Source organism: Mirounga leonina, unplaced genomic scaffold, assembly GCF_011800145.1.
Source record: "Mirounga leonina isolate KUSES-001 unplaced genomic scaffold, KU_Mleo_1.0 Mir_101595, whole genome shotgun sequence".
NCBI classification, from domain to species: domain Eukaryota; kingdom Metazoa; phylum Chordata; class Mammalia; order Carnivora; family Phocidae; genus Mirounga; species Mirounga leonina.
The window spans coordinates 5,924,430-5,940,849 of record NW_023270158.1 but is presented as its reverse complement, the minus strand read 5'-3'; the positions used below and the strand labels follow the sequence as shown (position 1 = coordinate 5,940,849).

General features: G+C 35.6%; 1 protein-coding gene across 5 annotated transcripts in view; it reads left to right on the top strand.

Moving 5' to 3' along the window:
* The window catches only part of RPS6KA3 (ribosomal protein S6 kinase A3), a 113,126-nt gene that overhangs the window by 23,204 nt on the left and 73,502 nt on the right, over nucleotides 1-16,420 (top strand). For 2 of the 5 annotated variants that reach the window (XM_035000562.1, XM_035000558.1), the window contains one exon: nucleotides 8,218-8,274. In XM_035000562.1, coding sequence (XP_034856453.1) covers nucleotides 8,218-8,274 — 57 coding nt within the window. The other 3 variants (XM_035000570.1, XM_035000578.1, XM_035000565.1) reach the window with 3 other exon arrangements.

The window sequence follows — 16,420 nt, the reverse complement described above, 5'->3', positions numbered from 1 at the left end:
TTCTAGTCTTACGTCTTTTGTTTGAATTTCTCTTTAAAGCAGTAAATAATTGTATGGGCTTTTTAACCTTTTAAAAGATGTAACCTGTCACTCTTAAAGTTATTATTATCAAGTATTTCAAACACATAGTATAGAATAGTATAGAGAGAATAGTATAGTGAACTACCATAGTAAGAGAGAATAATATAGAGAGAATAGTATAATGAACTACCATATTCCCTTACCCAGCCTCCAAGGTTGTCAACTCATGGCCAATCTTATTTTATCTGTACTCCCCTCATGCCCACACACACATTCTCCCCCCCCCCCCCCCCCCCGGCTCCAGTGGATTATTTTGAAGCTAATCCTAGATACATATATTCAGATGTAAATATTTCATTTATATTTCTTAAAAGATGAAGACTTTTAAAAACACATAACCACCATAATATCATCCCTCATAAAAATGTCAGTAATTCTGTAATAGCATCAAATTCCAGTAAGACACTTTCTTTAAATTAGACACTTTAAACTTTACATTTCTTACATTATTTCTTTTGAAATGATTTCTATCATCTTAAGTTTTTTATTCTTTCTTTGTGTTTTTTTTTCTTCTGACATATGGATTGTTTTTGTTTGAGGAGGTTATGAAATACTGAAGAAAGAATTATAGAGCTAGAAAGACCTGGGTTTGAGTCCTGCTCTTGCCATTCACTGACTTTGCTGAGCCTTGGTTTCCTCATCTGTAAAACAGGGGTGATTATACCTACCTTATGTTCTTAGGGTTGAATGTGATGCTTTCATAAAGTAGTTTTTACAGTCTTTGCCAGTTATTATCTTCTCTAGTGATTTGGACTGTAATAAAGAAATACAATTTTTGGTTATCATATGGTTTCTTAAAACATTCCAAAATTTATATTTATTAGCTAACTACTAAAAATAGTGGTTTTTAAATAATCCTTTTAGGACAGAGAGAACTGAGAATCTTTTTCTCCCTTCTTCCACTACCTCTTTTATTTGAGTCTACATTAATTTAGCTTGAGATTACAAATCTTACCTTTAACTTTCTAAGTTTTATATTGTTTATATACTTATATCAACTATTTACTCTTCATTATTGACCCTTTCTCCTTTAGTGGGGTTAATTATTTTATTCATTTGTTTCTAGATACTAAGTTGATGTCAGTATACTTCACCAGTTCTTCCCTACCTCAGTGTTCTTAAGGTCTTATTTTGGTTCTCTTTCAATGGTCTAGGACTTACCTTTGAACAATTTATGAAAAAAGATACTACCAGGATGGTGAAATGTTATAAGATTTTGCTGATCTAAGAATAATTTCCTGTGACCTTTGTACATGAAAAACTAGGACAAGGTATACAATTCTTAGATCATAACTTTTCCCTTTCAACTCTCTGTAAGTCATTACTTCATTGTCTTCTGGCATTTTATTGTTGCAGAGGAAAAATCTGAGGTCATTCTGATTTTAGTTCCTTTGAAAATAACCTATTTTTTTCTGCTTGTATGCTTGTAGGATTATATCTTTATCCTTGAAATTTAAAAACATTTGCCAGGATATGTCTTGGTGTTGATGATCTCTGTTGAACCTTCTCAGTCTCCAGTCTCAGGTATTTTTTTTTTCAGAACTGGAAAGTTTTCTTATACTTTTGATTGATTAAAATGCTCTGGTTTTTTTTTTTTCTTTAGGAACATCTGTTATTCATAGATTATTTCTATGTCTGTCCTCCATAGTTTTTTAATCTTTTCTTTCATTTTTTTTCATTTATTCAAGTTTGTCCTCTGTGGCATGGATTCCGTTTTCTGCAGTGTCGATTCTAATATTTGCTATTCACAATGCAGATTTAATTTTGGCTACTGTGTTTTCATTTCTTTATTCTTACCTCAACATACTCCTGTTTCATAAGCAGAATTCCCCTTAGGGGTACACTCCAAAAAACATAAGGTGGTTTCAGGCCTAAAGTGTATCTATTTTCCGAGGCCACAACCACAGGACCATACAGGAAAAAAAAGCTTCTGAAAGGGTCCTCTAAAACTTAAAAACATAGATATATAACCAGAGGTCATTTCTACCCTAGTCTAGAAAATAGAACAGTCTTGAGTACTAGCAGGCCTTCAGTTGCTTGAGGAATAGCAAAGCAACCCATAAGGGCAACTTAACTAGAAATAATGGATTTTTCCAATTATATTGATTGCATTTTTTCCTCATTATAAAAATAATAAATAATAAATGCATATAATTTTGAAAATACAGTACAAGAAGAAAATCCTATGACCCAGGTAACTACTGATAAGATTTGATATATATTTTTCCAGTTACATACACACATGTTGGGGGGGGCACAAAATTGGGTCGTGCTGTATAGTTTTGTATCCTTTTTAATTTAATATATTACAAGCATATTTTTGCATCATTAATTTTTTGAGGCCCTTATTTTAACCATTGCATAGTATTCCTACATATGAATAGATGTGTTATGATTTATTTAACCAGTCCCCTGTTGGTCATTTAGATTGTTTTCTATTTTTCAGTATAATGAGTATGATGAATATCACTGTACATAAGTCTTTATGCACATCTCTGATATTTCCTTAGGATAAATGAGGAGCTGATTCTTAATCCTGTCATATTGGTAAGGATTATATACATTCCTTATTAAGAATATAAAATGCTTGTTTCTTATTGTTTCAATGTGATTGCATAGAAGATTTTTTGGATTCTGAACAATTTGATGGTATCTGAACTGAAATTCAAGAGAGGTTTCTCATGCCTCATCCTCAGCAGCTTCATGGGACTCCTATTGCATATGCTTTGGGCAGGAGAGCCACTGCTGATTTCAGGGAGTTTGGAAGGCAAATAATACTTGTGGAAACTTGAGGGTGGTTAAAAAAAATACGGTCCTTGCTCATTCCTACAACCTGGTCTCCAAATTAGTACACCAGGCCTCTGGACCCTTTCTTTTCCTCCTCCTTTCCTATTATTTCAGGCTGTTATTCTCTGTAAAGAATTCTTTTCTCCCAGTGTTCATATGTATATTTCATTCCTATGTAGGAGGATGTCAGTAGATGATATTTCCTAGTAATCTCAAGGTAGCATATCATCAGTCACAGATGATTTTTTTAGTTCTAGTATACTTGTACATGATGATCTCCTGCTGGACTCAAAGCATTTTTTTAATGTATTTTATACTTTCTTCAAAGGTATCAAATAGCAACCTAGAAATGTGCATTGTTGTAACATACCATTACAACAAAACAATCTGTTTAATAAAGTTGCTTAAAACGAAATTTTTATTTAGTAAAATATTCTTATTTTTAACATTTGAGAATTTTCCTTAAAATACTTGGGAATACTCTAGAAGTCCTGAAACCTTGGTTCAGAATTACTGGTTTGATCTTTTTTTTTAATTGTTCATCCTTTTTAAAACAGAAAGATGATTTTAGTGATAATTTCATTCCACAACCTTAGAAGTTATTTTGAAAACAATTCCTGCTGAAATGCAGGCTAACAGTCTCCTTTGTCTGATTTGTTCTGATGAGACCCATATTGTACTTTATTCTTATTTTTGACTTTTACACATTTCAGACTAACAGAGTAAAGCATGATTAGCATTTCCTAACCTTTTCCAGTATTTCACATAATATTTGCATATGTACAATCTGCCAAGCTCTGCAGTTTTTTGGCTGGAAGGCATAATGGTGGGATGAGAGAGGATAAATACATTTGCCTCACTTTTAAACTATTCTTTTTTGTCTGTACTCATTCTTTGGCCACATTGTATAAAAATATACTACACTTATGAATGATCTCTTTCACCCTGGTTGGTGGGAAATTGGCTGTATTAAGTAGCAAAACAAGTATCTCAGCACTCTCCTGTACTTCTTCATTGCATTATGTCTCTAGAAGTTAACTGTAGAAATGTATATATTACACAATTCAGGCAAAAGAGAGGGAACAGAAAGTAGCATTTACTGAGCATCTACTATCCTTTGGTGGATCCATTTAAGTACAACATCCCTGTGAGGTAGATATTATGTGCATCTTACAGATGAAGAGACTGAGGCTCAGAATGTTGAGTAACTTACCCAAGGCCAGGTAACTATAGCAGTAAGTGACAGAGCTGGGGTTTAAACCTGGTACTAGTGAGATGCAGACCATATGTTTTTTCTATCTGTTTCTTAAAATTCAGTAAGTTTTCTTATTTAATAGGTACTATTCCTTGAACTTTTGAAACTATAGAAATTGCAGTATCAAGTCAGACTGATGGCCCATGTAACCTAATCTCTAGTGAAGCCAGGAGTCATTTTTCAAAAAGGAAACTTACTAGCTGCATGAGTAATTATGCTCATTTCTAGTAGGTAATATTTGAATCCTTGTTTTGATGAAAGGATTGAAGTAAAAGTGCTTTTTAAAGTAAATTTTTGTAAAGCTTCACCAATATGTAGGATAATGTTGGCTTTTATATTTTCTTCCTTAAATAAATTAAATTGTTCAAAATTTTCAATCTTTCCTAAACTCAGAAAGGAAGTAGATATTTTTGCAAAAGGTAGAGCATAAACTACCTTTAGATCATGTTTCACTTAATTTTTTTTTTCAGATTGCTTTGTTAGTATATTACTGTTAATTGGCTGGGTGAATTTTTTAGAATAGAAATAAAAGATTTATGGATTACATGAAGATGAAAATAGCAAAGAGGCTGATTAGCAGATTCAGAATCTTTTTTATAGAGGCCGTAGCAATCCTATAGAGGATCAGAACTAGAAAAAGATGAATCAAAAACTTAAAATTTAAGGCTTTATTCATGAGAGTAAGTGTACCAGCAAGTATACAGGGCTTAGTTGCAGTATGAAGAAGGCAAGGATTTAATCAACAGAAAATTTAGTATGATTCAGCAATGTGTTTTGGGCATTTCAAAAATAATGCATATGTGAACTGCATTAATATAAGTTTATTATCTAGGACAAGGGAGGTGATACGCTCTTTACTCTTCATTGGTCATATCAAGGCTGCAATATTAATTGAATGCAGTTCTGTATACTACCTTTTAAGATGAATTGGGTGCATGCTCAGAAAAGAAGGTGGTCTCATCTATCTGAAAGGAATGTTTGAAGGAACTTGAGTTGGCTAGTAAAGAACAGACTCAGGATGGTTTACAGTAGTAGGTGTAGATTTACTTCCAGTTATTGTACAGATAGAATACAGGCAAGTTAGTCATCATATATTAGTAATCCTACTAAAGGGAATTTGTAGCTGAGGAAAATTACTATATAGTGAAGAATTTTATCTAGGCTGCCTAGTGAGGTAGTACATTCATGTCCTGATAGTGTTCAAATCTAGGTGAGAATGGCAAAAAAAGAACTGAAGCATATGATGTTTATTTGGAATGAAAGACTTTCAAGATCCCTTACCAATCCTAAATGTTTTGATTCCAAGATTAAAAGGACTTTATGGAGTATTATTTTATCCTCATGAAGCTACCTCACCTTAATAATAGTAATTTGCATTGGTACAGTGCTTTATGATTTAAAGTACTTCTTTTAAGTTATCTCAGTTTTGAGTCTAACATTAACCCTTTGGATAGACAGGGCAAGTATCTTCATTTTGAAAAGATAAGATAATAGGCTAGGAGACAGTCTGAATTGCCCAAAATAATAAAGCTTATAAGTGGCAGACCTAGGACTCTATCCCTGGTCTACCTTCCAAGTTTAGTGCTGTTTCTACTATACCAGTTGGCCTTAAAAGTAAGTTATTAGTTGTAATTCTTGCTTTGTATTACATTGAAAATTGCAAGGAGCAGATGGTTCTCAAATTATATTCCCATGGAAAGTGTAATTGTAGCTCAGTTAGATGAAGGGTTCTAAAAGTGAAATAATTGGGAGCCATTCAACAGATCTGTGTTATAGAAAGAGAACTCTGCTGACCAATTAATGAGAAAATCTAGTTTGTACTACTAGATGAATGATGGTACCATTCACTAAGATAGCAAATATAGGAGAAGTAGCAGATTAGTGAGCCATAAAAGGGGTGACTGAATTTTGGATATAATTAAAATGGCTACCATTGATTGTTTACTAAGTGTCAGGCACTGTGCTTAGAGTTTTATATCACTTATCTCACTTAGTCTTTACCACAACTCTCTGAAGATGAGACTTTTAAGTCTCTACTTCTCATACGAAGAAGCTACAGCTTAGTTTCAATAACTTGTCCAAGGCTTCATACTTAGTGTAAGAGCAGAAATTTGAGTCTAGGTGTCTGACTCCAAAGCTAGTGTTCTTAAGAGCTAGTTTAAGGTTTGTCTGTGATGTTTGGATAAAAATGATCAGTATTCAGTTGAATAAATGGTTGTGGCTTTTGGGAGAAAGATGTCTCCTGGAGTTATTTGAGTCCTTACCATAGAAGTGGGCAATACTATAGTCTCTGAAAGTGTCTTAGGATAATAAAGATTTTATAACTGCCTCCCCTTTTCTGCATTTTAGCACCATTTCTGTGCTTTGTAATATTGTATAGGCATTCCCTAACCTAGGAACATACTCTATGAGTGTTTGAAAATGAAAGGTACTCTTTTTACAAGTCAGTAGACCTGTGAGATCCTCTAGGATAGATCTCTAGGTTGGGGGCCATGTTTTATTAACCGTTCATCTACAGCTTGGTGCCTAGAACATAGCATGAATGAAATGAAATGGGTGGATGAATGGATGGATAAATAGGGATTTAGAGAGTAGAGAGAGTTCAAATTCAGAGCATCTGCCTCATGTGGGATGAGTGGGCTGCCTTTTATTTTTCAGTTGGTAATGCTCCAAAGATGGTTAGCTTAGATCCTTCTACATTTGTTGAACAGACAAGTGGTCAAGGACATTTACTCCTTTTTCCATTGAAGTAACTAGAGAAGACCTTGTGTTCTTGACTTCTGGTTTTGTTTTGTTTTGTTATTACACAAATAATACATATTCATTGTAGATACATTAGAACATTCAAATATGCAAAAACAAACATATTTTAAATTGTCTAAAATTCTACCACCCAGAAATAGCCACTGTTAACATTTTGCTGTATATCCTTACAGAGTTTTTCCCATACAAATATATACATTGAAATATGTATATATTTATTTAAAATGGGATCATTACAATCCATATTTTTTTGTAAACTGCTTTTTCACTTATTACATGTGACTGTCTTTCCATGTCAATAAATTTACATCTTTATTATCATTTTTAATGACTGTATAGTATTCCATTATATGAATGTACCATCATATATTTAACTAGTTCTCTATTGTTAAGAATTTAGGTTTCCAATTTGGAGTTCTTTTTGGAAAAAGTTATGGTGAGCATTCTTGTATGTACATCTTTGCACACTTGTTTTAATACAGACTTAGATTACCTTCCTGAAAGGTTGTGCTGATTTATACTTTCTCCAGCAGTATATCCTGAGTGCTCTTTTCCCCATACTCATATTAGTGCTGGGTGTTATTTTTTCTGTTAATCATTACCAGTTTGAAAGGCAAAGGTATCTTCCGGTTAAATGCATTTGTTTGATTAGTACTAAGGCTGAACTCTTTTTTCCCTTATTGCTCATTTCTGTTGAGGTTCATCATTTTTTCTTACAGGTTTGTAAAACAAAGTTCTTTATGTATTGAGGATACCAACCCTTTGTCATATGTTGCTTTTTTTGTAATCAATTTGTCTTTTATCTTTTTTGTGTCTGACAGATGACATTTTAAACTTTTATCGATTCAAATGTCATTTTTTTCCTTTATGATTTCCACCCTCCTTACCCCATAAATATTATTTACCTATATTTTCTTCTAATACTTTGATAATTTTATTTTTGACATTTAAATGTTTTATGCATCTGATTAATCAGTGGAGTTGGAATTTAGAATGTGTTTTGCCAAAGAAAGTATTGTAAATGATGTTCAGTGAGGTTTAAATAACACCATTTGTAATGCATTTAACTATTAAAATAATCTCAAGGGCTCACCTGGAAAGGTAATCATCATTTATTATATTATTTCCATGGAAAATGTTTTTATAGTTAACTTTTAAAGCACAACCTGTTGCATATTGGCAACTACATACTTATATGGTGATTTGGTACTTCATTAGAACCCTGTAGGGGTGAAAATATTCCCATGTGATTTTGTTTTGTCTGCCTTCATTTAACTTTAACTGATGTGAAATCTGTGTTGGTAACTTTCTACTTGCTGTGCTTTTCACAGAATGGACAGCAAATTATGGATGAACCTATGGGAGAGGAGGAGATTAATCCACAAACTGTAAGTAAAATACTGTATCATAAGGGATATAGATAAATCAGATACCATAGAATTTAAGGATTCTTATTTTTATTTATTTTTTATTTTTTATTTTTTTTAAGGATTCTTATTTTTAAACTGAGCAAAGTAATGATCTTACGGTATTAGAAACTTGTTGATGCTTTCACATTAATTTTACCAAAATATAGTCTTGAATATGCTATGCCATTTTAAAAAACTGTTTAATAAGACTGATTTTAAGAGAATGATAAAACAAATTGCTTTATATTGTTGAAAGTTTTTCATTAGTACCTTAAAGCTTATTTTTTAAAGATTTTATTGATTTATTTGAGAGAGAGCACGAGCAGGGGTTGGGGAGGGAGAGGGACAAGTAGACTCCCCACTGAGCAGGGAGCCCCATGAGGGGCTCCATCCCAGGACCTTGGGATCATGACCTGAGCCAAAGGCACATGCTTAACCAACTGAGCCACCTAGGTGCCCACTTAAAGGTTATTTTTTTTAAAAATCAAACTAAACATAGATTTATTAGAGACAAAATATAAAGGTGATACTTTATAGAAGTATTTAACATAGAAGATGAATGTTCGCTATTTCCTCATCTTGTTTTTTTATTCACTTCTAAGTCCCCAGCACCGAGACCAGTGAATGGCACATAACAGACACTCATTAAACATTACATAAATGAATTAATAAATTTTCCTACCTTTAAGATATCCATTGTTAGCACAGTTAGTATCTTCATTTTATTCTGTACGTAAGATAGTTATTACTGGTATTTACAAAATATATATTCTCCAACTTGCTCTTTTCACTTAAAGTCTAGAACATCTTTTTATGACAGTACATGTAGATCTTCTTTTTAAATTGTTGCATGATACTCTATTTTTTTTAGATTTTATTTGTTTATTTGAGAGAGAGAGAGCAGGGGAAGACAGTGGGGAAGAGCAGAGGGAGAGGGACAGGCAGACTCCGTGCTGAGCACAGAGCCCCACATGGGGCTCCATCTCAGGACCTTGAGGTCATGAGCTGAGCCGAAACCAAGAGTCGGACACTTAACCGACTGAGCCATCCAGGCACCCCTGTTGCATGATACTCTATTTTATGCATGTCCTACACTTAATGGAATTTCCCCCTATTTATTTTTGTGAACTTGTGTTTCAGTAGGATATAGTTTTAGAGAAGGATGTGCTATAACAAAGGGTATGAACATTTAAATCTCAATAGACATAAGGAGCACCTGGTTGGCTCAGTCAGAAGAGCATGCAACTCTTAATCTCAGGATCGTGAGTTTGAGCCTCACATTGGGTATAGAGATTACTTAAATAAATATTTAAAAAAAAAAATAAAAAATTTCAATAGACATTGCCAAATTGCTCTCCAAACCAAAAAGGTTGTAAAAATGTTACTGTATGAAAGTACCTGTTCAACCATACCCTATTCAACACTGGGTATTATTAGAAATTATTTTTCATTCGAGCCACTCTAAATAAATAATACTTTCTCATTGCAGTTTGCATCTCATTTGATTATTAATGAAGTTGAGTATCCATGTATTACTGGCCTTTGTGTTTTTGGTTGCTTATCTCCTTGGGGTCTGTGTGATCATATATATCCTGGATATTAACTCGATGTCTTTAATGTATCTTGCAAATATTTTCTCCCTATTTTTTAACATTGATTATGTTGTCTTTCATTGTTTGTATACAGAAGTTTTCATTTTTAAATGGTCAGATCTGGCTTCTGGGTTTTGTGTTTTGGGTTAGAAGATCCTTCCCTGCACCAAGGTTATAAAAATAACCTCTTAAATTTTCATCTACCACCTCTATAGTTTTGTGTTTTACATTTAGATCTGTGGTCTACTTGGAATTGTAGTACCCATTATGACATAGAAATCTAACTTCTTCCAAATTGCTTGTTGTCCTAATCTCTACTTACTGAACAAATAAAACCTATTCAACTTATTCGAGATTTCTCTTTTATCATATATAAAATTGCCATATTCTCCTTGTGTTAGTTTCCTAGGCTGCCCTAACAAAATACTACAAACTGGGTGGCTTAAAATAACAGAAATTTATTATCTCACAGTCAGGAGGACACCAAAATCTGTGTCCACAGAGCCATGCTCTTTGAAGGCTCTGGGAGGGGATCTTTCCTTGTTTTTTCCAGCTTCTGGTAGCTGCCAGCAGTCCTTGGCATTCCTTGGGCCACATCACTCCATTCTTTACCTCCGTTGTCACATGGCATTTTCCTTATGTGTCTCCATGTCCAAATTTCCTTCTTCACATAAGGATACCAGTTACTGGATTAGGGCCCACCTTACTCCCGTATGACCTCCATCTTAATATTATTGAATCTACAAAGACCCTGTGTTCAAAAAAGATCACACTCACAGGTACTGGGATTAGAAATTGAACGTACCTTTTGGAAGACACAGTTCAACCCATAGCATCCCTGAGTGTCTTGACTTCACATACATTTTCAATTACTGTGCTTTTATTATATGTTTTTTATATGTAGCAAGGCAAGCCCTCCCACCTTTTTTTTTTCCCCCAAAATTGTGGTCTTTGCATCTTCCAGATAAACTTTACAATGAATTTATCAAGTACTTCTGAAAAAGTTACTGGGATTTTATAAAAATTCCATTATATTTGCTAATTAACATGAAGAAAATTATTTTAATAATGTTGAGTCTTCACATCCCCAAAACATTTATTCTGACATTCTTTTATATCCTTTATCAAAATTTTATGGTTTCTTACATATAGTTTTGTACATTAATTTATTAAGATAAATCTGGGGCGCCTGGGTGGCTCAGTTGGTTAAGCGACTGCCTTCAGCTCAGGTCATGATCCTGGAGTCCCAGGATCGAGTCCCGCATCGGGCTCCCTGCTCAGCGGGGGGTCTGCTTCTCCATCTGACCCTCTTCCCTCTCGTGCTCTCTGTCTCTCATTCTCTCTCTCAAATAAATAAATAAAATCTTTAAAAAAAAAAAAGATAATTCATGGTGGGGACACCTGGGTGGCTCAGTTGGTTAAGTGACTGCCTTTGGCTCAGGTTCATGATCCCGGAGTCCCCGGATCGAGTCCCGCATTGGGCTCCCTGCTCAGCGGGGAGTCTGCTTCTCCCTCTGACCCTACCCCCTCTTGTGCTCTCTCTCTCTCAGATAAATAAAATAAAATCTTTAAAAAGAAAAAAAGATAATTCATGGGTATTTTATAGTTTTTGTTATATTGCAATGGGATTTCTTTTCTGCTGTCTTCTGATTATTGCTAATACATAAAAATGTTAAATGTTGGGGCGCCTGGGCGGCTCACTCAGTTAAGCATCTGCCTTTGGCTCAGGTCATAATCCCAGGGTCCTGGGATTAAGACCTATATAGGTCTCCCTGCTCAGCGGGGAGTCTGCTTCTTCTCCCTTTCCCTCTGCCCCTCCCCCTGCTCGTGTGCGCGCGCTCTCTCTCTCTCTCTCTCTCTCTCTCTCAAATAAATAAAGATCAAATAAATAATCTTTAAAATATGTTAAATGTTTCTATATGCTTTTTAACATATTTGGAAAGTTTTCAGAAATCAAATTGTCATGAACATTTTGTCAGTTATGGAAGAGTGAGATCATTATAATCTTCTTAAAATCCTTCAGTAGTTTTGTGCTTCCTTTAAATGAAGCCCAAACACTGCAGTGTGACCTATCAGGCCCTTTATAATAAGGTCTTTGTGTACTTCTCTGTATCCTCCCCAGCTTTACTCCTCAACCCCCTCCTGAAAGTGCGGTCACTCCAATGCATCAGGTTTTCTTTTGTTCCTAGGCCTTCATAGGTAATACTCCCTCTCTCAGAATTCTTTTCCCCTAGTACCCCTTCCAGTTAACTGCCAATCATCATTCAGGTCCAAGTTTGATATCACTTCAACTGAGACATCTTCCTGGCACAACTACCAGTTCCATTTCCGCTTTGAGTTAAGCGTTTTTCCTTTGTGCTACCATAGCAGCCTATGAGAACCCTAAATGGGAATACCACATTAGATTCCATTACTTATTTACTTATTCCCTACTAAACTGTGAGCTTGACCATGTCTGACTTATTCCTTGTTTTATATCCAGTATCCAGTAGGTATTCAATAAGTCCTTGTTAATTAAATGAATGCATAATGGGGCCCAAGCATGGGACCTGTGCCTGAGGTTACCTTGACATTTAGTCTAGATTTCTGTACCTCCCAGGCCATTTGAGGCATTCTGTTTCATTCATCTGGAGTATATATTTATTAGCATTTAAGCAAACATAAAAACAAACAGTAAGCATTAATACTGATTTTTCTGCCACCAGTTACCTGTTTTTCTTAGGTAACAATTTCTTTGGAAGGAAAACCTTCAAATTTTTTATTCTCTCTGTAGCCTAGAAACATTTTCCATTGTGGTATTATATGGCTCATACTTTCTTTCAGAGTACTCATGACATTAGTAACATTACATCTGGAAGAAAATTGCATTTTATAACCAGGTTGAAAAGGTGCAGGACGGGGTTGTAATATCGAGCCCTACATCGAGCTCCACACGGGGAACTGTCCCCCTTCCTCTCCCCCTCCCCCTCCACCCACACTCACTTATTAGCTCACACTCTCTCCAAAAAAAAAAAAAAGAGAAGAAAAAAAAGGTACAGGACTACAGTATTACTAGCAATGTGGGTGAAGTTGTTGAGCAGATCATTCCAGATTATAGGAATTAGGATTGAGTATAAAAAGCCTAATATTTACTATTTCATTGATGGTGTTAAATCCAAAAGATTGTCAAAATATATATTAGCCTTATACTTTTAAATTGTATTTGCCTTTAATGTACAGCTAAAAGTTTTCATTTTGTCAATTACTGATAATTTAAATAACAAAAGTTGAGATGTTCATTAGTTATCTATTTGATGCATATCAAATTACCTCAGACTTAGTAGCTTAAAACAACATACATTTCTTTTTTTTTTTTTTAAAGATTTTATTTATTTATTTGACAGAGAGAGACACAGCGAGAGAGGGAACACAAGCAGGGGGAGTGGGAGAGGGAGAAGCAGGCTTCCCACAGAGCAGGGAGCCTGATGTGGGACTCGATCCCAGGACCCTGGGATCGTGACCTGAGCCGAAGGCAGTCGCTTAACCAACTGAGCCACCCAGGCGCCCCAACAACATACATTTCTTATCTCACAGTTTCTGTGGGTCATTAATCTGGGCACAGCTTAACGGGGTCCTTTGGTTCAGGTTCTCTCACAGACTGCAGTGAAGGAGTTGGCCAGGGCTAGGTTTCATCTGAACCTTGATGGAAAAAGGTTCTTCTTCCAAGCTCACATGTTTGTTAGCCCAGATTCTTGGCCCATAGAAACTGTGAGATGATAGTTGTATGTATGGAGCTTGTCAACTAGTAGGCTTTCTTGTAGGTTGATTGGCCACTTTTTCTTTTTTTTTTTTTAAGATTTTATTTATTTGCGAGAGAGAGAATGAGAGAGAGCAAGCACATGAGAGGGGGGAGGGTCAGAGGGAGAAGCAGACTCCCTGCCGAGCAGGGAGCCCGATGCGGGACTCGATCCAGGGACTCCAGGATCATGACCTGAGCCGAAGGCAGTCACTTAACCAACTGAGCCACCCAGGCGCCCTGATTGGCCACTTTTTAATGGGCTAGAACACAGAGTATGATGAATAGCCAGTTTTGACCACAACAAGACTGTAGGATGGATGGAGAGTAACAAGAGAGAAGACACCTGGGTCCTTTATTGACCTAATGATCGTGTGATACCTCTTCACCCTAATTTACCCTCTTACCTATGGACTGCTCCATGAGAAAAAAAAAAGGCACTTATCTTGTTTGAGCCATTACATTTTGGGGTCTTTTTGTTTCAGCAGCTTAGTCTGAACTCTGACTACAGCTAGTCATTCATTAACCAAGCACTTAACGAATTTCTGTTAGGTGCCAAGAACTCTGCTAGGTTGTTGGAGATACAAAAGCATATGAGGGAAACTTGCAGTCTTTTTTTTTTTTTTTAAGATTTTATTTATTTATTTGACAGAGAGAGACACAGCGAAAGAGGGAATACAAGCAGGGGGAATGGGAGAGGGAGAAGCAGGCTTCCCGCGGAGCAGGGAGCCCAATGCGGGGCTCGATCCCAGGACCCTGGGATCATGACCTGAGCCGAAGGCAGACGCTTAACGACTGAGCCACCCAGGCGCCCCAAACTTGCAGTCTTTAAATGGCAAAATAAAGTTGTTTTTGTCTTCTTCTCTTCTGGTAAATAATCACCCAAAATATCAAGGAGAATAAGAAACAGAAACGTGATCTTTAAATTAGAAGACTTGTGTAATTTGAACCACAACATAGAAATGTGAAAAGTAGATAAAAGAGTCATAACAAGAGGAAGTTAAAGGACCTAAGTGCTTTTAGAGGGGTATAGCAGCAGGAAGCATGCCTTATTTATTGCCCTCACAGCTCCAGAAGAGCTCAAGAATGAGGTCACCAGGTACCTCATTCACCAGGAAAGTGGAGGAATGGCATGGGGCTGAAAACAGAGAGTGGTTGAATGTCAGTATAAACAGCCCTCACTCTCTCCTCTCTCCCACCCCTGGAAGAGATGGGGGTATTTTTTAGAGAAAAATGAATCAGAATAGCTCCAGACTTGGGGAACCCCAGGTATAGTAGGAAGTGATGTGAGGCAGTGGGCTAGAAACAAGGAGATAAAGTGAAAGCCCATTACACCAACCAGGACCATATCTTCCCGGCAGAAAAGTAAAGCTTTCTTTCGTGAAGAAATTGAATGGTCCCTGATAAAAGACCTTTAGAAACAGACATTTAGGAGATCTTCAATGTAAAGGCCATTTGGCCAATTAACCTACCAAAAAAGCCTAACAGTTGACAAGCTCCAGAACATGTGGTCTACTTCTCAGTGTCTCACTCTTAAGTATGACTGAAAAGCCAAATATCACTGGACATTTGAGAAAGGCTTCCAAATGAAAGAATAAGCTCTTGAAGGAACAGACAGTGCAGTAAAAAGGAAAAAGAAAAGTTAAATTATTACCTTCTGAGTGTTAAAAGACAAAATTAATATGCTAAAATAAGAGTAGGATGCTATTTTTTTAATCAGAAAATTAAAAACGGGATAGGAATGTTCTACATTTTAGTAGAATATTTAAAAGCTAATGTTAAGGAAATCTCAAAAAAAAAAACGGAGTAAGAGAAAGAGATAGAAAATAGGAGAGAAAAAGAAAGAAGCAATCTAACATCTACTTAATAGGAATTCCAGAGACAACAGGGAAATGGAAAGGAAGAAACTAGGAAAGAAATATCATATTTGTTTTTTTCCCACATTTTAATATTTCTGAAATCGAAATGTTTGTTAAAGCCAATGGTGTGACACATTTTAATTGGCTGCATTTTCTTCTATAATGGTATAGTGATAATCATGCTCTTAGATTAGATGGAGTACTAAAATACCAAAAAAAAATTTTCCCTAATATGAGGACTGTGAGTTGCTAGATTAAAATGGCCTACTGAAAAGAAAGCCTGTTAATGAAAACAAACAAACAAAACACCTACTCTCAAGAAGAATCATTATTGTGAATTATCAAGCACCAGTGATACAAAACCCTAGAAGTTTTATTGGACTGAATGTGTCTCCCCACAAAATTTATATGTTGGAGCCTAATCCTTGATGTAGTGGTGTTTGGAGGTGGGGCCTTTGGGAGGTAGTTAGGTCATGAGGGCAGATGCCTCATAAATAGGATTAGTGCCCTTATAAAAGAGACCCAAGAGAGCTCCCTTGTCCCTTCTGCCATGTGAAGACACAGCAAGAAGATAACTGTCTATGAACCAGGAAACAGATTCTCACCAGACACCAAATCTGCTGGTGATTTGGATTTGGACTTCCTAGGCTCCAGAACTTTGACAAATACATTTCTACTGTTTATCATAAATGACTTAGTGTATGGTATTCTGTTATAGCAGCCCAAGCAGGCTAAGACAAGCTTTTAAGAGATTTTTAAAATATATAAAGGACAGGGTGTAAAAATAATATCAAACATTTCAACATTGGAAGTTAGAAGACAAGGAGCAATGCCTTTGAAGTGCTTAGTGAAAATGATTTTCAACCAAGATATTTTCAGACATATACCTATTTTTAGGA